Raw genomic sequence first — 26,900 nt, 5'->3', positions numbered from 1 at the left:
TCACTGTTCTCTGAGTCACTGTTCTCTGAGTCACTGTTGGCTGAGTCACTGTTCTCTGAGTCACTGTTGGCTGAGTCACTGTTGGCTAAGTCACTGTTCTCTGAGTCACTGTTGCCTGAGTCACTGTTGCCTGAGTCACTGTTCTCTGAGTCACTGTTAGTTGAGTCACTGTTCTCTGAGTCACTGTTGGCTGAGACACTGTTCTCTGAGTCACTGTTAGTTGAGTCACTGTTCTCTGAGTCACTGTTGGCTGAGTCACTGTTCTCTGAGTCACTGTTCTTGGAGTCACTGTTCTTGGAGTCACTGTTGGCTGAGTCACTGTTGGTTGAGACACTGTTCTCTGAGTCACTGTTGGCTGAGTCACTGTTGGCTGAGTCACTGTTCTCGGAGTCACTGTGGGCTGAGTCACTGTTCTCTGAGTCACTGTTGGCTGAGTCACTGTTCTCTGAGTCACTGTTCTCTGAGTCACTGTTGGCTGAGTCACTGTTCTCTGAGTCACTGTTGGCTAAGTCACTGTTCTCTGAGTCACTGTTGGCTGAGTCACTGTTCTCTGAGTCACTGTTCTCGGAGTCACTGTTGGCTGAGTCACTGTTCTCTGAGTCACTGTTCTCTGAGTCATTGTTGGCTGAGTCACTGAACTCTGAGTCACTGTTCTCTGAGTCACTGTTGGCTGAGTCACTGTTGGCTGTGTCACTGTTCCATGAGTCACTGTTCTCTGAGTCACTGTTGGCTGAGTCACTGTTCTCTGAGTCACTGTTCTCTGAGTCACTGTTGCCTGAGTCACTGTTGCCTGAGTCACTGTTCTCTGAGTCACTGTTAGTTGAGTCACTGTTCTCTGAGTCACTGTTGGCTGAGTCACTGTTCTCTGAGTCACTGTTCTCTGAGTCACTGTTGGCTGAGTCACTGTTCTCTGAGTCACTGTTGGCTGAGTCACTGTTGGCTAAGTCACTGTTCTCTGAGTCACTGTTGCCTGAGTCACTGTTGCCTGAGTCACTGTTCTCTGAGTCACTGTTAGTTGAGTCACTGTTCTCTGAGTCACTGTTGGCTGAGACACTGTTCTCTGAGTCACTGTTAGTTGAGTCACTGTTCTCTGAGTCACTGTTGGCTGAGTCACTGTTGGCTGAGTCACTGTTCTCTGAGTCACTGTTGGTTGAGACACTGTTCTCTGAGTCACTGTTGGCTGAGTCACTGTTCTCGGAGTCACTGTGGGCTGAGTCACTGTTCTCTGAGTCACTGTTGGCTGAGTCACTGTTCTCTGAGTCACTGTTCTCTGAGTCACTGTTGGCTGAGTCACTGTTCTCTGAGTCACTGTTGGCTAAGTCACTGTTCTCTGAGTCACTGTTGGCTGAGTCACTGTTCTCTGAGTCACTGTTCTCGGAGTCACTGTTCTCGGAGTCACTGTTGGCTGAGTCACTGTTCTCTGAGTCACTGTTCTCTGAGTCATTGTTGGCTGAGTCACTGAACTCTGAGTCACTGTTCTCTGAGTCACTGTTGGCTGAGTCACTGTTGGCTGTGTCACTGTTCCATGAGTCACTGTTCTCTGAGTCACTGTTGGCTGAGTCACTGTTCTCTGAGTCACTGTTCTCTGAGTCACTGTTGCCTGAGTCACTGTTCTCTGAGTCACTGTTCTCTGAGTCACTGTGAGTTGAGTCACTGTTCTCTGAGTCACTGTTGGCTGAGTCACTGTTCTCTGAGTCACTGTTAGTTGAGTCACTGTTCTCTGAGTCACTGTTGGCTGAGTCACTGTTCTCTGAGTCACTGTTCTCGGAGTCACTGTTGGCTGAGTCACTGTTGGCTGAGTCACTGTTCTCTGAGTCACTGTTGGTTGAGACACTGTTCTCTGAGTCACTGTTGGCTGAGTCACTGTTGGCTGAGTCACTGTTCTCGGAGTCACTGTGGGCTGAGTCACTGTTCTCTGAGTCACTGTTCTCTGAGTCACTGTTCTCTGAGTCACTGTTGGCTGAGTCACTGTTCTCTGAGTCACTGTTCTCTGAGTCACTGTTCTCTGAGTCACTGTTGGCTGAGTCACTGTTGGCTGAGTCACTGTTGGCTGAGTCACTGTTCTCTGAGTCACTGTTCTCGGAGTCACTGTTGGCTGAGTCACTGTTCTCGGAGTCACTGTTCTCTGAGTCACTGTTGGCTGAGTCACTGTTCTCTGAGTCACTGTTGGCTAAGTCACTGTTCTCTGAGTCACTGTTCTCTGAGTCACTGTTCTCTGAGTCACTATTCTCTGAGTCACTGTTCTCGGAGTCACTGTTCCCTAAGTCACTGTTCTCTGAGTCACTGTTCTCTGAGTCACTGTTGGCTGAGTCACTGTTGGCTGAGTCACTGTTCTCTGAGTCACTGCTGGCTGAGTCACTGCTGGCTGAGTCACTGTTCTCTGAGTCACTGTTGGCTGAGTCACTGTTCTTTGAGTCACTGTTGGCTGAGTGACTGTTCTCTGAGTCACTGTTGGCTGAGTCACTGTTGGCGGAGTCACTGTTGGCTGAGTCACTGTTGGCTGAGTCACTGTTCTTTGAGTCACTGTTGGCTGAGTCACTGTTGGCTGAGTCACTGTTCTCTGAGTCACTGTTGGCTGAGTCACTGTTGGCTGAGTCACTGTTGGCTAAGTCACTGTTCTCTGAGTCACTGTTCTCTGAGTCACTGTTAGTTGAGTCACTGTTGGCTGAGTCACTGTTGGCTAAGTCACTGTTCTCTGAGTCACTGTTCTCTGAGTCACTGTTGGCTGAGTCACTGTTCTCTGAGTCACTGTTCTCTGAGTCACTGTTAGTTGAGTCACTGTTCTCTGAGTCACAGTTGGCTGAGTCACTGTTCTCTGAGTCACTGTTGGCTAAGTCACTGTTCTCTGAGTCACTGTTCTCTGAGTCACTGTTGGCTGAGTCACTGTTCTCTGAGTCACTGTTGGCTAAGTCACTGTTCTCTGAGTCACTGTTCTCTGAGTCACTGTTCTCTGAGTCACTGTTCTCTGAGTCACTGTTGGCTGAGTCACTGTTCTCTGAGTCACTGTTGGCCAAGTCACTGTTCTCTGAGTCACTGTTCTCTGAGTCACTGTTGGCTGAGTCACTGTTCTCTGAGTCACTGTTCTCTGAGTCACTGTTGGCTGAGTCACTGTTCTCGGAGTCACTGTTCTCGGAGTCACTGTTCTCTGAGTCACTGTTCTTTGAGTCACTGTTGGCTGAGTCACTGCTGGCTGAGTCACTGTTCTCTGAGTCACTGTTGGCTGAGTCACTGTTCTTTGAGTCACTGTTGGCTGAGTCACTGTTCTCTGAGTCACTGTTGGCTGAGTCACTGTTGGCGGAGTCACTGTTGGCTGAGTCACTGTTGGCGGAGTCACTGTTGGCTGAGTCACTGTTCTTTGAGTCACTGTTGGCTGAGTCACTGTTGGCTGAGTCACTGTTGGCTAAGTCACTGTTCTCTGAGTCACTGTTCTCTGAGTCACTGTTGGCTGAGTCACTGTTCTCTGAGTCACTATTCTCTGAGTCACTGTTAGTTGAGTCACTGTTCTCTGAGTCACAGTTGGCTGAGTCACTGTTCTCTGAGTCACTGTTGGCTAAGTCACTGTTCTCTGAGTCACTGTTCTCTGAGTCACTGTTGGCTGAGTCACTGTTCTCTGAGTCACTGTTGGCTAAGTCACTGTTCTCTGAGTCACTGTTCTCTGAGTCACTGTTCTCTGAGTCACTGTTCTCTGAGTCACTGTTCTCTGAGTCACTGTTGGCTGAGTCACTGTTCTCTGAGTCACTGTTGGCCAAGTCACTGTTCTCTGAGTCACTGTTCTCTGAGTCACTGTTGGCTGAGTCACTGTTCTCTGAGTCACTGTTCTCTGAGTCACTGTTGGCTGAGTCACTGTTCTCGGAGTCACTGTTCTCGGAGTCACTGTTCTCTGAGTCACTGTTCTCTGAGTCACTGTTCTTTGAGTCACTGTTGGCTGAGTCACTGCTGGCTGAGTCACTGTTCTCTGAGTCACTGTTGGCTGAGTCACTGTTCTTTGAGTCACTGTTGGCTGAGTCACTGTTCTCTGAGTCACTGTTGGCTGAGTCACTGTTGGCGGAGTCACTGTTGGCTGAGTCACTGTTGGCGGAGTCACTGTTGGCTGAGTCACTGTTCTTTGAGTCACTGTTGGCTGAGTCACTGTTCTCTGAGTCACTGTTGGCTGAGTCACTGTTGGCTGAGTCACTGTTGGCTAAGTCACTGTTCTCTGAGTCACTGTTCTCTGAGTCACTGTTCTCTGAGTCACTATTCTCTGAGTCACTGTTCTCGGAGTCACTGTTCCCTAAGTCACTGTTCTCTGAGTCACTGTTCTCTGAGTCACTGTTCTCTGAGTCACTGTTGGCCAAGTCACTGTTCTCTGAGTCACTGTTCTCTGAGTCACTGTTCTCTGAGTCACTGTTCTTTGAGTCACTGTTGGCTGAGTCACTGCTGGCTGAGTCACTGTTCTCTGAGTCACTGTTCTCTGAGTCACTGTTCTTTGAGTCACTGTTGGCTGAGTCACTGTTCTCTGAGTCACTGTTGGCTGAGTCACTGTTGGCGGAGTCACTGTTGGCTGAGTCACTGTTGGCTGAGTCACTGTTCTTTGAGTCACTGTTGGCTGAGTCAGTGTTCTCTGAGTCACTGTTGGCTAAGTCACTGTTCTCTGAGTCACTGTTCTCTGAGTCAGTGTTAGTTGAGTCACTGTTCTCTGAGTCACTGTTGGCTGAGTCACTGTTGGCTGAGTCACTGTTCTCTGAGTCACTGTTCTCGGAGTCACTGTTGGCTGAGTCACTGTTCTCTGTGTTACTGTTCTCTGAGTCACTGTTGGCTGAGTCACTGTTGGCTGAGTCACTGTTCTCTGAGTCACTGTTCTCTGAGTCACTGTTGGCTAAGTCACTGTTCTCTGAGTCAGTGTTAGTTGAGTCACTGTTCTCTGAGTCACTGTTGGCTGAGTCACTGTTGGCTGAGTCACTGTTCTCTGAGTCACTGTTCTCGGAGTCACTGTTGGCTGAGTCACTGTTCTCTGTGTTACTGTTCTCTGAGTCACTGTTGGCTGAGTCACTGTTGGCTGAGTCACTGTTCTCTGAGTCACTGTTCTCTGAGTCACTGTTGGCTAAGTCACTGTTCTCTGAGTCAGTGTTAGTTGAGTCACTGTTCTCTGAGTCACTGTTGGCTGAGTCACTGTTGGCTGAGTCACTGTTCTCTGAGTCACTGTTCTCGGAGTCACTGTTGGCTGAGTCACTGTTCTCTGTGTTACTGTTCTCTGAGTCACTGTTGGCTGAGTCACTGTTGGCTGAGTCACTGTTCTCTGAGTCACTGTTCTCTGAGCCACTGTTGGCTGAGTCACTGTTCTCAGAGTCACTGTTGACTGAGTCACTGTTGGCTGAGTCACTGTTCTCTGAGTCACTGTTGGCTAAGTCACTGTTCTCTGAGTCACTGTTCTCTGAGTCACTGTTAGTTGAGTCACTGTTCTCTGAGTCACTGTTGGCTAAGTCACTGTTCTCTGAGTCACTGTTCTCTGAGTCACTGTTAGTTGAGTCACTGTTCTCTGAGTCACTGTTGGCTGAGTCACTGTTCTCTGAGTCACTGTTCTCTGAGTCACTGTTCTCTGAGTCACTGTTGGCTGAGTCACTGTTCTCTGAGTCACTGTTGGCTGAGTCACTGTTGGCTGAGTCACTGTTGGCTAAGTCACTGTTCTCTGAGTCACTGTTCTCTGAGTCACTGTTGGCTGAGTCACTGTTCTCTGAGTCACTGTTGGCCAAGTCACTGTTCTCTGAGTCACTGTTCTCTGAGTCACTGTTCTCTGAGTCACTGTTCTTTGAGTCACTGTTGGCTGAGTCACTGCTGGCTGAGTCACTGTTCTCTGAGTCACTGTTGGCTGAGTCACTGTTCTTTGAGTCACTGTTGGCTGAGTCACTGTTCTCTGAGTCACTGTTGGCTGAGTCACTGTTGGCGGTGTCACTGTTGGCTGAGTCACTGTTGGCTGAGTCACTGTTCTTTGAGTCACTGTTGGCTGAGTCACTGTTCTCTGAGTCACTGTTGGCTGAGTCACTGTTGGCTGAGTCACTGTTGGCTGAGTCACTGTTCTCTGAGTCACTGTTCTCTGAGTCACTGTTAGTTGAGTCACTGTTCTCTGAGTCACTGTTCTCTGAGTCACTGTTAGTTGAGTCACTGTTCTCTGAGTCACAGTTGGCTGAGTCACAGTTGGCTGAGTCACTGTTCTCTGAGTCACTGTTGGCTGAGTCACTGTTGGCTGAGTCACTGTTGGCTGAATCACTGTTCTCTGAGTCACTGTTCTCTGAGTCACTGTTGGCTGAGTCAGTGTTCTCTGAGTCACTGTTGGCTAAGTCACTGTTCTCTGAGTCACTGTTAGTTGAGTCACTGTTCTCTGAGTCACTGTTGGCGGTGTCACTGTTGGCTGAGTCACTGTTGGCTGAGTCACTGTTCTTTGAGTCACTGTTGGCTGAGTCACTGTTCTCTGAGTCACTGTTGGCTGAGTCACTGTTGGCTGAGTCACTGTTGGCTAAGTCACTGTTGGCTAAGTCACTGTTCTCTGAGTCACTGTTAGTTGAGTCACTGTTCTCTGAGTCACTGTTCTCTGAGTCACTGTTAGTTGAGTCACTGTTCTCTGAGTCACAGTTGGCTGAGTCACAGTTGGCTGAGTCACTGTTCTCTGAGTCACTGTTGGCTGAGTCACTGTTGGCTGAGTCACTGTTGGCTGAATCACTGTTCTCTGCTTCACTGTTCTCTGAGTCACTGTTGGCTGAGTCAGTGTTCTCTGAGTCACTGTTGGCTAAGTCACTGTTCTCTGAGTCACTGTTAGTTGAGTCACTGTTCTCTGAGTCACTGTTGGCTTAGTCACTGTTGGCTGAGTCACTGTTGTCTGAGTTACTGTTCTCGGAGTCACTGTTGGCTGAGTCACTGTTCTCTGAGTCACTGTTCTCTGAGTCAGCGTTCGCTGAGTCACTGTTGGCTGAGTCACTGTGCTCTGAGTCACTGTTCTCGGAGTCACTGTTGGCTGAGTCACTGTTGGCTGAGTCACTGTCCTCTGAGTCAGTGTTCTCTGAGTCACTGTTCTCTGAGTCACTGTTGGCAGGGTCACTGTTGGCTGAGTCACTGTTAGTTGAGTCACTGTTCTCTGAGTCACTGTTCTCGGAGTCACTGTTCTCGGAGTCACTGTTCTCGGAGTCACTGTTGGCTAAGTCACTGTTCTCTGAGTCACTGTTCTCTGAGTCACTGTTAGTTGAGTCACTGTTCTCTGAGTCACTGTTGGCTGAGTCACTGTTCTCTGAGTCACTGTTCTCTGAGTCACTGTTAGTTGAGTCACTGTTCTCTGAGTCACTGTTGGCTGAGTCACTGTTCTCTGAGTCACTGTTGGCTGAGTCACTGTTCTCTGAGTCACTGTTGGCTGAGTCACTGTTAGTTGAGTCACTGTTCTCTGAGTCACTGTTGGCTGAGTCACTGTTGGCTGAGTCACTGTTCTCTGAGTCACTGTTGGCTGAGTCACTGTTGGCTGAGTCACTGTTCTCGGAGTCACTGTTGGCTGAGTCACTGTTCTCTGAGTCACTGTTCTTGGAGTCACTGTTCTTGGAGTCACTGTTGGCTGAGTCACTGTTCTCTGAGTCACTGTACTCTGAGTCACTGTTGGCTGAGTCACTGTTCTCTGAGTCACTGTTGGCTGAGTCACTGTTCTCTGAGTCACTGTTGGCTGAGTCACTGTTGGCTAAGTCACTGTTCTCTGAGTCACTGTTGCCTGAGTCACTGTTCTCTGAGTCACTGTTGGCTGAGTCACTGTTCTCTGAGTCACTGTTCTTGGAGTCACTGTTCTTGGAGTCACTGTTGGCTGAGTCACTGTTCTCTGAGTCACTGTTCTCTGAGTCATTGTTGGCTGAGTCACTGAACTCTGAGTCACTGTTCTCTGAGTCACTGTTGGCTGAGTCACTGTTGGCTGTGTCACTGTTCCATGAGTCACTGTTCTCTGAGTCACTGTTGGCTGAGTCACTGTTCTCTGAGTCACTGTTCTCTGAGTCACTGTTGCCTGAGTCACTGTTCTCTGAGTCACTGTTCTCTGAGTCACTGTGAGTTGAGTCACTGTTCTCTGAGTCACTGTTGGCTGAGTCACTGTTCTCTGAGTCACTGTTCTCTGAGTCACTGTTAGTTGAGTCACTGTTCTCTGAGTCACTGTTGGCTGAGTCACTGTTCTCTGAGTCACTGTTCTCGGAGTCACTGTTGGCTGAGTCACTGTTGGCTGAGTCACTGTTCTCTGAGTCACTGTTGGTTGAGACACTGTTCTCTGAGTCACTGTTGGCTGAGTCACTGTTGGCTGAGTCACTGTTCTCGGAGTCACTGTGGGCTGAGTCACTGTTCTCTGAGTCACTGTTCTCTGAGTCACTGTTCTCTGAGTCACTGTTGGCTGAGTCACTGTTCTCTGAGTCACTGTTCTCTGAGTCACTGTTCTCTGAGTCACTGTTGGCTGAGTCACTGTTGGCTGAGTCACTGTTGGCTGAGTCACTGTTCTCTGAGTCACTGTTCTCGGAGTCACTGTTGGCTGAGTCACTGTTCTCGGAGTCACTGTTCTCTGAGTCACTGTTGGCTGAGTCACTGTTCTCTGAGTCACTGTTGGCTAAGTCACTGTTCTCTGAGTCACTGTTCTCTGAGTCACTGTTCTCTGAGTCACTATTCTCTGAGTCACTGTTCTCGGAGTCACTGTTCCCTAAGTCACTGTTCTCTGAGTCACTGTTCTCTGAGTCACTGTTGGCTGAGTCACTGTTGGCTGAGTCACTGTTCTCTGAGTCACTGCTGGCTGAGTCACTGCTGGCTGAGTCACTGTTCTCTGAGTCACTGTTGGCTGAGTCACTGTTCTTTGAGTCACTGTTGGCTGAGTGACTGTTCTCTGAGTCACTGTTGGCTGAGTCACTGTTGGCGGAGTCACTGTTGGCTGAGTCACTGTTGGCTGAGTCACTGTTCTTTGAGTCACTGTTGGCTGAGTCACTGTTGGCTGAGTCACTGTTCTCTGAGTCACTGTTGGCTGAGTCACTGTTGGCTGAGTCACTGTTGGCTAAGTCACTGTTCTCTGAGTCACTGTTCTCTGAGTCACTGTTAGTTGAGTCACTGTTGGCTGAGTCACTGTTGGCTAAGTCACTGTTCTCTGAGTCACTGTTCTCTGAGTCACTGTTGGCTGAGTCACTGTTCTCTGAGTCACTGTTCTCTGAGTCACTGTTAGTTGAGTCACTGTTCTCTGAGTCACAGTTGGCTGAGTCACTGTTCTCTGAGTCACTGTTGGCTAAGTCACTGTTCTCTGAGTCACTGTTCTCTGAGTCACTGTTGGCTGAGTCACTGTTCTCTGAGTCACTGTTGGCTAAGTCACTGTTCTCTGAGTCACTGTTCTCTGAGTCACTGTTCTCTGAGTCACTGTTCTCTGAGTCACTGTTGGCTGAGTCACTGTTCTCTGAGTCACTGTTGGCCAAGTCACTGTTCTCTGAGTCACTGTTCTCTGAGTCACTGTTGGCTGAGTCACTGTTCTCTGAGTCACTGTTCTCTGAGTCACTGTTGGCTGAGTCACTGTTCTCGGAGTCACTGTTCTCGGAGTCACTGTTCTCTGAGTCACTGTTCTTTGAGTCACTGTTGGCTGAGTCACTGCTGGCTGAGTCACTGTTCTCTGAGTCACTGTTGGCTGAGTCACTGTTCTTTGAGTCACTGTTGGCTGAGTCACTGTTCTCTGAGTCACTGTTGGCTGAGTCACTGTTGGCGGAGTCACTGTTGGCTGAGTCACTGTTGGCGGAGTCACTGTTGGCTGAGTCACTGTTCTTTGAGTCACTGTTGGCTGAGTCACTGTTGGCTGAGTCACTGTTGGCTAAGTCACTGTTCTCTGAGTCACTGTTCTCTGAGTCACTGTTGGCTGAGTCACTGTTCTCTGAGTCACTATTCTCTGAGTCACTGTTAGTTGAGTCACTGTTCTCTGAGTCACAGTTGGCTGAGTCACTGTTCTCTGAGTCACTGTTGGCTAAGTCACTGTTCTCTGAGTCACTGTTCTCTGAGTCACTGTTGGCTGAGTCACTGTTCTCTGAGTCACTGTTGGCTAAGTCACTGTTCTCTGAGTCACTGTTCTCTGAGTCACTGTTCTCTGAGTCACTGTTCTCTGAGTCACTGTTCTCTGAGTCACTGTTGGCTGAGTCACTGTTCTCTGAGTCACTGTTGGCCAAGTCACTGTTCTCTGAGTCACTGTTCTCTGAGTCACTGTTGGCTGAGTCACTGTTCTCTGAGTCACTGTTCTCTGAGTCACTGTTGGCTGAGTCACTGTTCTCGGAGTCACTGTTCTCGGAGTCACTGTTCTCTGAGTCACTGTTCTCTGAGTCACTGTTCTTTGAGTCACTGTTGGCTGAGTCACTGCTGGCTGAGTCACTGTTCTCTGAGTCACTGTTGGCTGAGTCACTGTTCTTTGAGTCACTGTTGGCTGAGTCACTGTTCTCTGAGTCACTGTTGGCTGAGTCACTGTTGGCGGAGTCACTGTTGGCTGAGTCACTGTTGGCGGAGTCACTGTTGGCTGAGTCACTGTTCTTTGAGTCACTGTTGGCTGAGTCACTGTTCTCTGAGTCACTGTTGGCTGAGTCACTGTTGGCTGAGTCACTGTTGGCTAAGTCACTGTTCTCTGAGTCACTGTTCTCTGAGTCACTGTTCTCTGAGTCACTATTCTCTGAGTCACTGTTCTCGGAGTCACTGTTCCCTAAGTCACTGTTCTCTGAGTCACTGTTCTCTGAGTCACTGTTCTCTGAGTCACTGTTGGCCAAGTCACTGTTCTCTGAGTCACTGTTCTCTGAGTCACTGTTCTCTGAGTCACTGTTCTTTGAGTCACTGTTGGCTGAGTCACTGCTGGCTGAGTCACTGTTCTCTGAGTCACTGTTCTCTGAGTCACTGTTCTTTGAGTCACTGTTGGCTGAGTCACTGTTCTCTGAGTCACTGTTGGCTGAGTCACTGTTGGCGGAGTCACTGTTGGCTGAGTCACTGTTGGCTGAGTCACTGTTCTTTGAGTCACTGTTGGCTGAGTCAGTGTTCTCTGAGTCACTGTTGGCTAAGTCACTGTTCTCTGAGTCACTGTTCTCTGAGTCAGTGTTAGTTGAGTCACTGTTCTCTGAGTCACTGTTGGCTGAGTCACTGTTGGCTGAGTCACTGTTCTCTGAGTCACTGTTCTCGGAGTCACTGTTGGCTGAGTCACTGTTCTCTGTGTTACTGTTCTCTGAGTCACTGTTGGCTGAGTCACTGTTGGCTGAGTCACTGTTCTCTGAGTCACTGTTCTCTGAGTCACTGTTGGCTAAGTCACTGTTCTCTGAGTCAGTGTTAGTTGAGTCACTGTTCTCTGAGTCACTGTTGGCTGAGTCACTGTTGGCTGAGTCACTGTTCTCTGAGTCACTGTTCTCGGAGTCACTGTTGGCTGAGTCACTGTTCTCTGTGTTACTGTTCTCTGAGTCACTGTTGGCTGAGTCACTGTTGGCTGAGTCACTGTTCTCTGAGTCACTGTTCTCTGAGTCACTGTTGGCTAAGTCACTGTTCTCTGAGTCAGTGTTAGTTGAGTCACTGTTCTCTGAGTCACTGTTGGCTGAGTCACTGTTGGCTGAGTCACTGTTCTCTGAGTCACTGTTCTCGGAGTCACTGTTGGCTGAGTCACTGTTCTCTGTGTTACTGTTCTCTGAGTCACTGTTGGCTGAGTCACTGTTGGCTGAGTCACTGTTCTCTGAGTCACTGTTCTCTGAGCCACTGTTGGCTGAGTCACTGTTCTCAGAGTCACTGTTGACTGAGTCACTGTTGGCTGAGTCACTGTTCTCTGAGTCACTGTTGGCTAAGTCACTGTTCTCTGAGTCACTGTTCTCTGAGTCACTGTTAGTTGAGTCACTGTTCTCTGAGTCACTGTTGGCTAAGTCACTGTTCTCTGAGTCACTGTTCTCTGAGTCACTGTTAGTTGAGTCACTGTTCTCTGAGTCACTGTTGGCTGAGTCACTGTTCTCTGAGTCACTGTTCTCTGAGTCACTGTTCTCTGAGTCACTGTTGGCTGAGTCACTGTTCTCTGAGTCACTGTTGGCTGAGTCACTGTTGGCTGAGTCACTGTTGGCTAAGTCACTGTTCTCTGAGTCACTGTTCTCTGAGTCACTGTTGGCTGAGTCACTGTTCTCTGAGTCACTGTTGGCCAAGTCACTGTTCTCTGAGTCACTGTTCTCTGAGTCACTGTTCTCTGAGTCACTGTTCTTTGAGTCACTGTTGGCTGAGTCACTGCTGGCTGAGTCACTGTTCTCTGAGTCACTGTTGGCTGAGTCACTGTTCTTTGAGTCACTGTTGGCTGAGTCACTGTTCTCTGAGTCACTGTTGGCTGAGTCACTGTTGGCGGTGTCACTGTTGGCTGAGTCACTGTTGGCTGAGTCACTGTTCTTTGAGTCACTGTTGGCTGAGTCACTGTTCTCTGAGTCACTGTTGGCTGAGTCACTGTTGGCTGAGTCACTGTTGGCTGAGTCACTGTTCTCTGAGTCACTGTTCTCTGAGTCACTGTTAGTTGAGTCACTGTTCTCTGAGTCACTGTTCTCTGAGTCACTGTTAGTTGAGTCACTGTTCTCTGAGTCACAGTTGGCTGAGTCACAGTTGGCTGAGTCACTGTTCTCTGAGTCACTGTTGGCTGAGTCACTGTTGGCTGAGTCACTGTTGGCTGAATCACTGTTCTCTGAGTCACTGTTCTCTGAGTCACTGTTGGCTGAGTCAGTGTTCTCTGAGTCACTGTTGGCTAAGTCACTGTTCTCTGAGTCACTGTTAGTTGAGTCACTGTTCTCTGAGTCACTGTTGGCGGTGTCACTGTTGGCTGAGTCACTGTTGGCTGAGTCACTGTTCTTTGAGTCACTGTTGGCTGAGTCACTGTTCTCTGAGTCACTGTTGGCTGAGTCACTGTTGGCTGAGTCACTGTTGGCTAAGTCACTGTTGGCTAAGTCACTGTTCTCTGAGTCACTGTTAGTTGAGTCACTGTTCTCTGAGTCACTGTTCTCTGAGTCACTGTTAGTTGAGTCACTGTTCTCTGAGTCACAGTTGGCTGAGTCACAGTTGGCTGAGTCACTGTTCTCTGAGTCACTGTTGGCTGAGTCACTGTTGGCTGAGTCACTGTTGGCTGAATCACTGTTCTCTGAGTCACTGTTCTCTGAGTCACTGTTGGCTGAGTCAGTGTTCTCTGAGTCACTGTTGGCTAAGTCACTGTTCTCTGAGTCACTGTTAGTTGAGTCACTGTTCTCTGAGTCACTGTTGGCTTAGTCACTGTTGGCTGAGTCACTGTTGTCTGAGTTACTGTTCTCGGAGTCACTGTTGGCTGAGTCACTGTTCTCTGAGTCACTGTTCTCTGAGTCAGCGTTCGCTGAGTCACTGTTGGCTGAGTCACTGTGCTCTGAGTCACTGTTCTCGGAGTCACTGTTGGCTGAGTCACTGTTGGCTGAGTCACTGTCCTCTGAGTCAGTGTTCTCTGAGTCACTGTTCTCTGAGTCACTGTTGGCAGGGTCACTGTTGGCTGAGTCACTGTTAGTTGAGTCACTGTTCTCTGAGTCACTGTTCTCGGAGTCACTGTTCTCGGAGTCACTGTTCTCGGAGTCACTGTTGGCTAAGTCACTGTTCTCTGAGTCACTGTTCTCTGAGTCACTGTTAGTTGAGTCACTGTTCTCTGAGTCACTGTTGGCTGAGTCACTGTTCTCTGAGTCACTGTTCTCTGAGTCACTGTTAGTTGAGTCACTGTTCTCTGAGTCACTGTTGGCTGAGTCACTGTTCTCTGAGTCACTGTTGGCTGAGTCACTGTTCTCTGAGTCACTGTTGGCTGAGTCACTGTTAGTTGAGTCACTGTTCTCTGAGTCACTGTTGGCTGAGTCACTGTTGGCTGAGTCACTGTTCTCTGAGTCACTGTTGGCTGAGTCACTGTTGGCTGAGTCACTGTTCTCGGAGTCACTGTTGGCTGAGTCACTGTTCTCTGAGTCACTGTTCTTGGAGTCACTGTTGGCTGAGTCACTGTTCTCTGAGTCACTGTACTCTGAGTCACTGTTGGCTGAGTCACTGTTCTCTGAGTCACTGTTGGCTGAGTCACTGTTCTCTGAGTCACTGTTGGCTGAGTCACTGTTGGCTAAGTCACTGTTCTCTGAGTCACTGTTGCCTGAGTCACTGTTCTCTGAGTCACTGTTGGCTGAGTCACTGTTCTCTGAGTCACTGTTCTTGGAGTCACTGTTCTTGGAGTCACTGTTGGCTGAGTCACTGTTCTCTGAGTCACTGTACTCTGAGTCACTGTTGGCTGAGTCACTGTTCTCTGAGTCACTGTTGGCTGAGTCACTGTTCTCTGAGTCACTGTTGGCTGAGTCACTGTTGGCTAAGTCACTGTTCTCTGAGTCACTGTTGCCTGAGTCACTGTTCTCTGAGTCACTGTTGGCTGAGTCACTGTTCTCTGAGTCACTGTTCTCGGAGTCACTGCTGGCTGAGTCACTGTTCTTTGAGTCACTGTCGGCTGAGTCACTGTTCTCTGAGTCACTGTAGGATGAGTCAGTGTTCTCTGAGTCACTGTTGGCTGAGTCACTGTTGGCTGAGTCACTGTTCTCGGAGTCACTGTTCTCTGAAGACTCATGCTGTGGATAAACACACTGGATTCACATTTCAAGAAGTTATATGGTGAAGTGTCATAACAAAAAGTTATTTTGGAAAATAAAAGCTCATAGTGTAAGTGGTAACCTATTAGCATGGATAGAAGAGTGGCTGGCTGGCAGAAAACAGGGAATATGCAAAATGTGTCTGTCTGATTGGCAGGATGTGTCAATTGGAGTCCCATAGGGGTCTGTGCTGGGACCTCAATATTTTACAATTTACCTCAATGACTTAGATGAGGACACCGCAACTCAATTCCCAGACAACACCCAGGAGGTAGGAATGTGTGTTGCGAAGGCAACATAAAGAAGTTACAGATGACAGAGATAGGTTCTAGAAATCGGCAAAAATCTGGCAGATGGAGTGTAATGTGGGAAAATGTGAAGTTCTTCATTTTGGCAGGGAGAATTAAAAGGCAGAATATTACTTAAATGGAGAATGCAGAATAGTGACTTGCAGAATGGGATTTGATCCTTTATTATGAGAGGAATTGACATAAAAGTAAGGATGTCAAGCTTCAGTTATACATGGCATTTGTGAGATGACATCTTGAACACTGTACAGTTTTAATCTCCTCATTTAAGGAAGGCTGTAAATGCATTGATGATGGTTCAGAGGAGGTTTATCAAATTGATACTCAGAATGAGTAAGTTATTTTATGAGGAAAGGTTTCCCTAGAAGTAGGGGGTGGGGAATTGTATCAGATTTGAATGGGCTTGACAAAGTAGATGAGGAAAAGGATATTTCTTTTTGTAGATGAATCCAAAGCTAGTGGGCAGCATTTTAAAATCAGTGATCATATCTTCCTATGGTGAAGATTTTTTTTCTCACAGAGTTGAAAGAGTTTGGAACTCTAACCTCAGAAGGTGGGTCAATATTTTTATGATCGAGGTGGATAGGTTCATGTTGGGGAGAAGAGTCAAATGTGGAATTTGAAACACAACCAGAACCACCCAATATTCCAGAGGCTTGTCCGGGATTGCTCTGAGGCAATGAGGATTGGGATGTGGTATTGGCAAATAACTAATCATTAAGGACAAAAGGGTAACTAGGGAGAGAATGGGGCCTCTCAAAGATCAGCAAGGCGGCCCAAGTGTGGAGCCACAAGAGATGGGAGTGATTATAAATGAGTATTTTGCATCAGTATTTACCGTGGAGAAGGACAGGGAAGATACAGAGTGTGGGGAAATAGATGGTGACATCTTGAAAATTGTCCATATTACAGAGGAGGTGCTGGATGTCTTGAAATGCATAAAAGTGGATAAATCCCCAGGACCTGATCAGGTGTACCCGAGAACTCTGTGGAAAGGTAGGGAAGTGATTGCCTGGCCTCTTATTGATATATTTGTATCATCAATAGTCACAGGTGAGGTGCTGGAAGACTGGAGGTTGGTTACTGTGGTGCCACCATTTAAGAAGGGCGGTAAGGACAAGCCAGGGAACTATAGACAAGTGAGCCTGACATCATGTGGTGGGCAAGTTGTTGGAGGGAATCCTGAGGGACAGGATGTACATATATTTGCAAAAGGCAAGGACTGATTAGGGATAGTCAATATGGCTTTGTATGTGGGAAATCATGTCTCACAAACTTGACTGAATTTTTTAAGAAGTAACAAAGAGGATTACTTCATTGAGGGCAGAGCAGTCGGCACGATCTATATGGGCTTCGGTAAGGTGTTTGACAAGGTTCCCCATGGGAGACTGGTTAGCAAGGTTAGATCTCATAGATCGCAGGGAGAACTAGCCATTTGGATACAGAACTGTTGAAAGGTAGAAGACAGAGGGTGGTGGTGGAGGGTTGCTTTTCAGATTGGAGGCCTGTGACCAGTGGAGTGCCAGAAGGATTTGTGCTGGGTCCTCTAGTTTTTGTCATTTATATAAATGATTAGGATGTGAACACAGGAGGTATAGATAGTAAGTTTGCAGACGACACCAAAACTGGAGGTGTAGTGGACAGCGAAGAAGATTACCTCAGATTACAGCGGAATCAGATGGACCAACGGGCTGAGAATTTGCAGATGGAGTTTAATTTAGATAAATGTGAGCTGTTGGCATTTTGAAAAAGCAAATCAGGGCAGGACTTATACACTTAATGGTAAGGTCCTAGGGAGTGTTGCTGAAGAAAGAGACTTTGGAGTACAGGTTCATAGCTTTTTGAAAGTGGAGTCGCAGTTGATAGGATAGTGAAGAAGGCGTTTTGTATGCTTTCCCTTATTGGTCAGAGCATTGGGAGGTCATGTTGCGGCTGTACAGTACATTGGTTAGGCCACTTTTGGAATATTTCGTGCAATTCTGGTCTCCTTATTGGAAGGGTGTTGTGAAACTTCAAGGGTTCAGAAAAGATTTAAAAGGATGTTGCCAGGGTTAGAGGATTTGAGCTATAGGGAAGAGGCTGAACAGGTTGGGGTGTTTTCTTGGAGCGTCGGAGGCTGAGGGGTGACCTTATAGAGGTTTACAAAATTATGAGGGGCATGGATCGGGTAAATAGGCAAAGTCTTTTCCCTGGGATCGGTGAGTCCCGAACTAGAGGGCATAGGTTTAGGGTGAGAGGGGAAAAATTTAAAAGGGATCTAAGGGGCAACTTTTTCACGCAGAAAGCATTGCGTGTATGGAATGAGCTGCCAGAGGAAATGGTGGAAGCTGGTACAGTTGCAGCATTGAAAAGACAAGTGAATGGGTATTTGAATAGGAAGGGTTTACAGAGATATGGGCCAAGTGCTGGCAAATGGGACTAGATTAGATTAGGGTATTTATTCAGCATGGACAAGGTGGACCGAATGATGCAGTTGAAACAGGAAACATCAAATAATGATGGAGCAAATGGGTGGGGGAGTCTGCAAGGAGATGTTTAAGTTTGCACAGGCCCTGCCAAACTTTGAAGCAAATAAACTGGGCAAAAAAGGACAGGGGATTGGATTGATAGATAAAGCACAGGAAATGTATACTTCACTATCAAAGGAGACTTCTTGTGATTACGATGTTGTATAGATAACTATTTTGTCTGCGTATGAGTTGGTGCCTGAGGCAAAAAGACAAAGGTTCTGGAAAGGAAGGAAGCAGCTGGGAAAACCTGCACTGAATTTATAGCAACACAGGAACAGCAGCAGGCCACTCAGCCACCCAAGATTTTCCGCCATTCAATGAGATCATCGCTGATCTGTGGCCTAACTCCATATACCGGTCTTTCACTCATATCCCTAATGCCTTTGCTTAACATAAAAGTATCTATCTCAGATTTAAAATTACTGACTAATCCAGCATTCACTGCTGTTTGTGGAAGAGAATTCCAAACCTCTTGCACCCTTTGTGTGTAGAAGTGCTTCATAACATCTCTCCTAATTCTCAGACTATGCCCCTAATTCTAGAATCCCTAGCCACTGGAAATAGTTTATCTTTCTCTACCCTGTCTCTTCCTGTTAATATCTTGAAGGCTTTGATCAGATCACCCCTTAACTTTGTAAATTCTAGAGAAAACAGGCCTCATTTGTAAAATCTCTCCTCTTAACTTAACCCCTGACATTCAGGTATCATTCTTGTAAAGCCTATGTTGTATTTGCTCCAAGGCTCATCTAACCTTCCTAATGTGTGGAGCTCAAATCTGCTCACAGTACACCATGTGGGTTTTGTATAACTGCAGAATAACTTCTGCATCATTGTATTCCAGTTCTCTCGATATGAAAGACATGCATTTCATTAATCTTCTTAATTATTTTCTATACCTGTTTGTGGAATTTGAAAGACATACACATTTGAAACCTCAAGTTTCATTGGACATCCACTGAATTTAACTTCACACCATCTAGAAAGTCCTTTTTCAGTCCAAAAGGATAACCTCACACTTGCTTACATTGAACTCTGTCTGCTACAGATTTGCCTATTCCCTTGGTCAATTTGAAAGGATTAAGCAAAGTAATTTTGACAGATGGATACCAACATTACAAGCCCTTAGAGTTATTTTCTTAAAAGAATTCAAAACCTCACTGCCTTCCATCACAAGAATCCAAGTTAAGGACCAAAGTATTGAAGCCTACAAGCAACACGAAAACATAGAAAACAGGAGCAGTAGTAGGCCATTCGGCCCTTTGAACCTGCTCCACCATTCAATACAATCATGGCTGATCATCCAGCTAAGACCACTCTTCCCATTGTTCCCCCATGCCCTTAGATCTCTTTAGCCCGAAGAACAATATCCAATCTCTTGTTGAAAACATTCACAGCTTTCGGTCAAAGTGAATTCCACAGGCCTCCCAGTTCTGGGTGAAGACATTTTTACTCAGCTCAGTCCTAAATGGCCTACTCCCTATCCTTAAACTATAACTCCCGAGTTCTGGATTCCCTGGTGATTGAGAACATCCTTCCTGTGGTTACTCTGTTTAGTCTTGTGAGAATTTTACAGGTTTAAATACGATTCCCCTTCATTCTTTTCTTCAGCTGCGATTACTGCTTGTTCAGCACAATGTTTACATGATGACTGCAAATGTTTCAGGTTATTTCCTTTCAAAACAAACACTGCTTTTAAAGCAGCTCTTTCTCATTTCAGGCCATAGTTTAAAGAACACACACAAAATAAAAAGGCATGGTCCTTATATTGTTCTCAAATTTAGAGAAAGGCCAATGCGAGGATCCCGTAAAACCACTGAGAAAGTATAAGGCAATCTGCAGAGATTTGCCTGGGTGTTCTACATTAACTAGACACAATGTGGATGTAGGAAAATCAGGACAAAGAAAACAACACCCTGTCAGCTAGGCCCGGTGAAACACGCTCAGGTGAAAACAGAGATCCAGTGTGTGCTGGAATGAACCTGGTTAAAGCAGCTGGAGTTTACCAGTAGTTTTAATTCTTAAACTGGATGGGTCAACCAGATTCAGCAGTGATTACAGAAATTCGGTGAATGCAGTCACAAAGGTTCATGCTCAATTCCACAATTGGAAGATGGCTTTTATAAGAATAGCAGTTTGATCAATTGAAGGAATACGGGCAAGCTCCATTGACATAAAGAACTAAAGAAAAGCCCATTAATATTACTCCAAATGGATTATACATGTGATGCCATTTGGGTGAAAGTGGCAGGTTCACTCAAGTGATTAGGGTCTGAAATGTACTGTCTGAGAGTGTGGGGGAGGCAGACTCAATTGAGGTTTTCATAAGGAAATTGGATGGTTATTTGAAAAGCAGTAATATGCAACATTACAGCAAGCAGGCAGCAGAATGGCATTAAGTGTTTGGACAGCAGGTGCAGACATGAAGGGCCAAATGGCCTCAATGTGTGCTGTAACAAGTCTGTGATTCTAAAGGACGAAAGCTGGATTCATTACCTCTGGTGCCAATGAGTAATGTAATGAGGCCGCGGATTCCCTTGCTGGACGGACCCTCGGAACTCGTCAGGCAGTGGTTAATAATGCTGTCCAGTGCTGCCTGATCCTCCCTGTCTAACAGGTGACCACTGTACACAGTCATGCCTGGAAAGAACAAGTGAAAAAGAAATTACATCTTGCCTCAACTCAGCAAGTCATGTAGATCAGAGAGTGGGGCCACAGTGCAGAATATTTACGTAAAGAGTAGGGGTGATTCTCCCTACTGTCCAGGACCAATCTTTCTCCCTTAATCAGTGGCACTAAACAGATTAGTCTGTACACTGCTGTCAGTGTTGGTGGGATTTTACTCTGTGCGAGTTGGTGCCTGCATTTTTTCCAGACTTCACAAATATTTTACTTGACTTCAAAAACAATTCAGGACAATCTGAGGTTATGAAAAGTGTTACATAAATGCAGGTATCCCTTTTTGTCATAGATTGTTACGGAACAGCAGGAGAATCTGTTGGTCCATTGAGCCTGTGTTAGCTGTGTGAAAGATCTATTCAATTAGTCCCACTCCCTTCATCCTTCCTTGCAATTCTGAAATTTTCTTTGCAAGTTCTTTTGAATCTGTTTCCACTGCCCTTTCAAGCAATGCACCCCAGATCACAACTTGCTGAGCAAAGTCATTTTTTCTCACTTCTCTGCTGCTTTCTGGTACTTATTGTAAATCTGTTTCCTCTTGTTTAATTATTATTGATTCATGGGATGAGGGTGTCCCTGGCTGGGTGGCAGAGAGGTAACACCTATTCTGACAAATCCTGACGAATCTATCCCAACAGTCACTGCCTCAGAGGTCAGATCAGTTTTCCTTCATGTGAATCCAAGCAAAGTGATGGGACCAGATGGAGTACCAGGCCGTGCACTCAGCATGCGCAGATCAACTGGCAGAGATCTTCTCGGACATTTTTAACCTCCCCCTGCAGAAGGCCACTGTCCCTGCCTGTTTCAAGAGAGCCAGTGGGCTAATGGAGCATGTCTCAATGAGTACCGCCCAGTGGCCGTAGCTTCTGTGGTCATGAAGTGCTTTGAAAGGCTGGTCATGGCATTAATCAACTCCAGCCTCCCCATTACTCTTGACCCACTCCAATTTGCTTATCAGACCAACAGATCCACGTCAGATGCCATATCACTTGCCCTTCACTCCTCCCTAGAACATCTTGCCACCAAGAATAGTTATGTAAGAATCCTACTCATCGACTACAGTTCAGCCTTCCACACTATTAGCTCCTCGAGACTGATTACTGAACCTAGTGATCTCACACTAAACCCCACTCTTTGCAACTGGATCCTCAGTTTCCTGACCCACAGGTCACAATCGGTGACGACCGGGGACAATATCTCATTGTCACTAACACTCAACACTGGAGCCCCCCAGGAGTGTGTACTCAGCCCCCTACTGTACTCACTGTATACCCATGACTGCGTCACCAAATACCAAGACTAATGCCATTTACAAGTTTGCTGAGGGCACCACCATAGTTGGTTGAACCTCAGATGGCAACGAAACAGACTACAGACAGGTGGTGGAAGACCTGGAAAAATGGTACACTGAGAACAACCCAGCTCTCAATGCCGGAAAAACCAAGGAACTCATTATTGACTTTTGGCGGGATGTTACTCATGCCCCCCCCCCTACACATTAACAGCACAGAGGTGGAACGAGTGGAGAGTGTCAAGCTCATGGGAGTGGTCATCCACAACAAGCTTTCTTGGACTCTTCATGTGGATGCACTGGTTACAAAGGCCCAACAACATCTCTTCTTCCTCAGGCAGCTGAGGAAATTTGGCATGAGAGCGAATACCCTTGCCAACTTTTATAGGTATGCCATCGAGAGCATTCTGTCTGGATGTATCACTACCTGGTATGGCAACTGTACCATTCAGGATCGGAGATGGTTACAGAGAGTGGTGAACTCGGCCCGGACAATCACAAAGGCCAACCTCCCATCTATAGAATCCATCTACCAGGCCCGCTGTCAAGGAAAGGCCACCAGCATTCTCAAAGATCCATCTCACCCTGGCAATGTGTTTCTACAACCTCTACCATCGGGGAGAAGGTACAGAAGCCTGAACACACACACCAGCCATTTTCGAAACAGTTTCTACCCTACTGTTGTTAGAATACTGAATGGACTCACAAACTCTTAACATTTGCCTGTCCCTGTGTTTTTGTTTTTGCCGCTGTTTACCTATTATTTATTATCAATGCTACTTGACTCTGTGATCTGCCTGCATTGCTCACAAGACAAAGCTTTTCACCGTGCCTTGGTACACATGACAACAAATTAAATTAAATTCAATTCAATTCATAATCCATCCCTGGGCAATTAGCTGGCTGTGCAATTGTCTCCCTAAAACCCCCCACATCTCGCTCTCTCTCTAACACTCTCCTTTGAGATATTCCTTAAAACAGAAATGTTTAACCCAACTTTTGGTCTCCTGTTCTGATCCTCATTCGATGTCTCAGTGTCATTAGTTTGATGATTACACTAGTGAAATCCCTGGTTGCTCCTGGGTTCAGGGTATGCTCCCTGCTGTGTGAGTTGATTACAGTGTTCACTTCACAATCCTCACATTGATCACTCCAGCCACCACCTTCAACATAAGGACCATAAGACATAGGAGCAGAAATTAGGCCATTCAGCCCATCAAGTCTGCTCTGTTATTCAATCATGGCTGATATGTTTCTTAACCTCATTTTCCCACTTTCTCCTCATAACCCTTGATCCCCTTGATAATCAAGAACCTATCTATCTCAGTCTTGAATACACTCAATGACCTCACCTCCACAGCCTTCTGTGGCAATGAGTTCCACAGATTCACCACTCTCTGTCTGAAGATGTTTCTCCTATTCATCCACCCCCTTCAGTAACAGCAGTGTATGCCATCTACAAGATGCACTGCAGTATCTCATCATCATTAAAGGTGCTATATCAATGCAATTTGTTATTCAGCCCATGCCCCGTGAGTGAATAAAAAAGAAGTTCTTACCGATGAGACGTTCAAGCAGAATGCCCGAGTTGTCCCAGGTCGTTTGTAGTTTCACTTGAGTTTGAAGGGCAGCAAATAAATCTGCCTGTGTCCTATATCAGGAAATGTTAAATCAGACTGGTGCAGCATAGAAAGTGGCCATTCAGTCCATCGGGTCAGCAGCTGAACAGCACAGTTGTTCAGATTAGATTAGATTACTTACAGTGTGGAAACAGGCCCTTCGGCCCAACAAGTCCACACCGCCCCGCCGAAGTGTAACCCACCCATACCCCTACATGTACATCTACATCTACCCCTTACCTAACACTACGGGCAATTTAGCATGGCCAATTCACCCAACCTGCACATCTTTGGACTGTGGGAGGAAACCGGAGCACCCGGAGGAAACCCACGCAGACACGGGGAGAATGTGCAAACTCCACACAGTCAGTCGCCTGAGGCGGGAATTGAACCCGGGTCTCTGGCGCTGTGAGGCAGCAGTGCTAACCACTGTGCCACCGTGCCGCCCACTCTTTATACCCTTTAATCAATTATCTTCTTACCCTACATCTTGGATAGGCCCACACACCCTGTACCTGGTCTGTAGGGGACATTCAAGGGAATGGGGAGGTGTATGTGTGTTTGGGGAAGTGGGGGTGGTGGGGAGGTTGGAAAGAGGAATGAGGCCAGGGTGGGACTGAGGATGAAGATTCTGGGAGAGCTTTGGAACAAAGCTCGTATGTTCTCTGAGTCTGTGAGTTACTTACCAGTTATAGGAGTGCGCCTGAGCCCAGTTTCTGTAATGCTGCCGGTGAAGAAGGATTGAGTGTAGTGCAGTGAGGAGAGTAAGGCGTTCTGCTGTCACTGTATCTCCCTGTTTGATCCGGGCCTGCGTGTACGATTGATACAAGGTGTTTTGTAGCATTGATGGTGTCTCAATAATCAACTTGGTCACATGACGCCTTAATATCCCTGCAACAAAATGTCGTATAGGTCACAGGTCACATGCTGAAACCCAGGGTATCAGTGGAATGACACAAGGGGAGAGGAGTCGGAAAACAAACTGGCAGTGACTGACATATAAAGAATAGAAGGAAGATGTATCAATGATGGACACACACAGAGAGCTGGGAGGCTGGGCCAAAAAGCTACTCCCTAAGTCACAGGGAAAGAGGAGACACTTGATGGGGTTAAAGTTTAGATTAGATTCCCTAGAGTGTGGAAACAGGCCCTTCGGCCCAACCAGTTCACACCAAACCTCCGAAGAGTAACCCACCCAGACCCATTTCCCTCTGACTAATGCACCTAACACTATGGGCAATTTAGCATGGCCCATTCACCTAACCTGCATATCTTTGGACTGTTGGAGGAAACTGGAGCAAACCGACGCAGACATGAGAACATGCAATCTCCACACAGACAGTTGCCTGAGGCTGGAATTGAACCTGGGACCCTAGTACTGTGAGGCAGCAGTTCTAACCACTGAGCCACCATGCAGCCCTAATTTGTTAAAGAAGTATTTATATGAAAGGCTGTACATAAAGTTAGCAAGTTAGTAGGACCAGGTGAAACACATCCAAGGATATGGAGAGAAATGGAGAGTAATTAATACCTTCCTTCTATTCTTTACATAACTAAGCAGAGATGGCTGGGCAGGTGATGTGCTGTAGCTGTATGATGTGGGAGCTGGCTGATCCCATTGTGAACGGCAGTGACCACATCTGCAGCAAGCGTTAGTTGCTGGAAGAACTCCGGCTCAGAATTGATTATATGGAATCTGAGCTTCAAATTCTGTGGCACATCCGGGAGGGGGAGAGTTACCTGGACGCTTTGTTTCAGGAGACAGTCACACCTGGCCAATTAAGTAATTCAAATTGAGTTAGCGATCAGGAACAACAAGGTATGACTGTAAGTGAGGCAGGTAGGGGGATACTGAGTTCAGGAGTGGAGGAGCCTTATCTTTTGACCTTGTCCACAGGTCTGAGATTTTTGCTCCCTGTATGTTTGAGGAAAAGGGCTGTGGACAGCATGAGCCAGCTGACCATGGCACCATGGTTCTGAAGGCCATTCAAGGGGTGGAGCAAAAAGACAAGTGGTTGTTATAGGGGATTCTATAATTAGGGGGACAGATAGTATCCTTTGTGAGCCAGATCGGGAGTCCTGCATGGTGTATTGCCTGTCTGTTGCCAGGGTGCAGGACATCTCTGACCAGCTTTAAAGGTTATTGGAGCGGGAGGGGGAGGATCCAGTTGTTGTGGGACTAACAACATAGGCAAGGCTAGGATGGAGGACCTGTTTGGGGTTTATCGAGCACTAGGAAGGAAATTAAGGAACAGATCCTCGAGGGTTATATTGTCCAGATTACTGCCTGAGCCACATGCAAATTGGAATAGGATAAGAAAGTTAGGGAAGTAAATACATGGCTAAGGGTATGGTGTGGGAAAGAGGGGTTCCATTTCATGGGGCATTGGCATCAGTTTTGGAACTGGGGGATCTGTACCGTTGAGACAGTCTCCACCTGAACCGATCTGGAACCAGTGTTCTAGCGAAAAGGATAAATAGGCTGGTCACTGGGACTTTAAACTAGTGAGTTGGGGGGAATGGAAAGGGAAAATGACAGGAAGTGTGATGGTAAATAAAAAGGTAAGCAGCAAGTTAGCATGTGTGCAGGGCAGACATAAGTACAAGGCAGACTATGATAAAAGTAAAAAGGAAGATAACTCAGGAGATATTTAGAGCGGCACAGTGGTTAGCACTGCTGCCTCACAGCGCCAGAGACCCACATTCAATTCCTGCCTCCGGCATCTGTCAGTGTGGAGTTTGCACATTCTGCCTGTGTCTGTGTGGGTTTCCTCCGGTTTCCTCCCACAGTCCAAAGATGTGCAGGTTAGATGAATTGGCCATGCTAAATTGCCTGTAGTGTTAGGTGAAGGGGTAAATGTAGTGGGGTGGGTTGCTCATCAGAGGGTAGATGTGGACTTGTTGGGCTGAAGGGCCTGTTTTCACACTGTGAGTAATCTAATCTAATATTATTAGAGATATTGGAAATCATGAGAGTATGGAAACTAGCATGTGGGCACTTTACCTGAATGCTCATAGCATTTGTAACAAGGTAGATGAGTTAACGGCATAAATCATTGCGAATGAATATGATTTGGTGGCCAATACGGAGACATGGTTACAGGATGGTCACAACTGGGAGTTAGATATCCAGGGGTATCAGACTATTTGGAAAGACAGACGGGAAGGTAAGGGAGGTGGTGTAGCTCTGATATTCAAGGACGGCATCAGGGCTGTGGTGAGAGATATAGGTTCTATAGGTCCATATAGGTTCTATGGAGAATAAGGTTGAATCCATTTGGGTGGAAATTAGAAATTCCAAGAAGAAAAAGTCACAGATAGGTGGAATCTATAGGCCATCAAATTATAATATCACATTGGGATGGGCAAAGATATAACTAAAGCCTGTAAAAATGGTACGGCAATTATCATGGGCAATTTTAATCTAAATGTCAATTGGTCGAACCAGCTTGGTCGGAGTAGCCTTGAGGAGGAGTTGATTGAGTGTATCTGCGATAGTTTTCTGGAACAGTATGTAATGGAACTACAGAGGGAGCAAGCTATCCTAGATCTGGTCCCTGTGTAATCAGACAGGAATAGTTAATGAGGGCATAGTTAGGATCCTCTTGAAAGGAGCGATCACAGTGTGGTCGAATTTAGAATACAGATGAAGAGTGTGAAGATAAAATGCAATACCCAGGTGCTGTGCTTAAACAAGGGAGACTACAGTAGGATGAGGGAGGACTTGGCTAAATTAAGACTGAAACAAAGATTTTATAGTAGGACAGTTGATGAGCAGTGGAGGACTTTCAAAGCTATTTTTCAAAGTGCTCAGCAAAAGTATATTCCAGTGAAAAGGACGGACTGTAAGAGAAGGAGTAATCTGCTGTGGGTGTTTAAGGAAATAA

The 26,900-nt window shown here is 46.8% G+C and overlaps 1 protein-coding gene across 1 annotated transcript in view; it reads right to left on the bottom strand.

Annotated features, from left to right (window-relative positions):
- dnhd1 (dynein heavy chain domain 1) overlaps positions 1–26,900 on the bottom strand; it is a 283,483-nt gene that overhangs the window by 52,157 nt on the left and 204,426 nt on the right. The window contains exons 36-37 of the mRNA XM_072576637.1: positions 23,700–23,904; positions 19,431–19,450 (exon numbers count right to left, since the gene is read on the bottom strand). Of these exons, the coding sequence (XP_072432738.1) occupies positions 19,431–19,450; positions 23,700–23,904 (225 nt within the window). The remainder of the gene's footprint in view (positions 1–19,430; positions 19,451–23,699; positions 23,905–26,900) is intronic.

The sequence above is a fragment of the Chiloscyllium punctatum genome, chromosome 9 (genome assembly GCF_047496795.1).
Source record: "Chiloscyllium punctatum isolate Juve2018m chromosome 9, sChiPun1.3, whole genome shotgun sequence".
NCBI classification, from domain to species: Eukaryota; Metazoa; Chordata; class Chondrichthyes; order Orectolobiformes; family Hemiscylliidae; genus Chiloscyllium; species Chiloscyllium punctatum.
The sequence above is the reverse complement of the archived record's forward strand: the minus strand, read 5'-3'. Positions and strand labels throughout refer to the sequence as shown.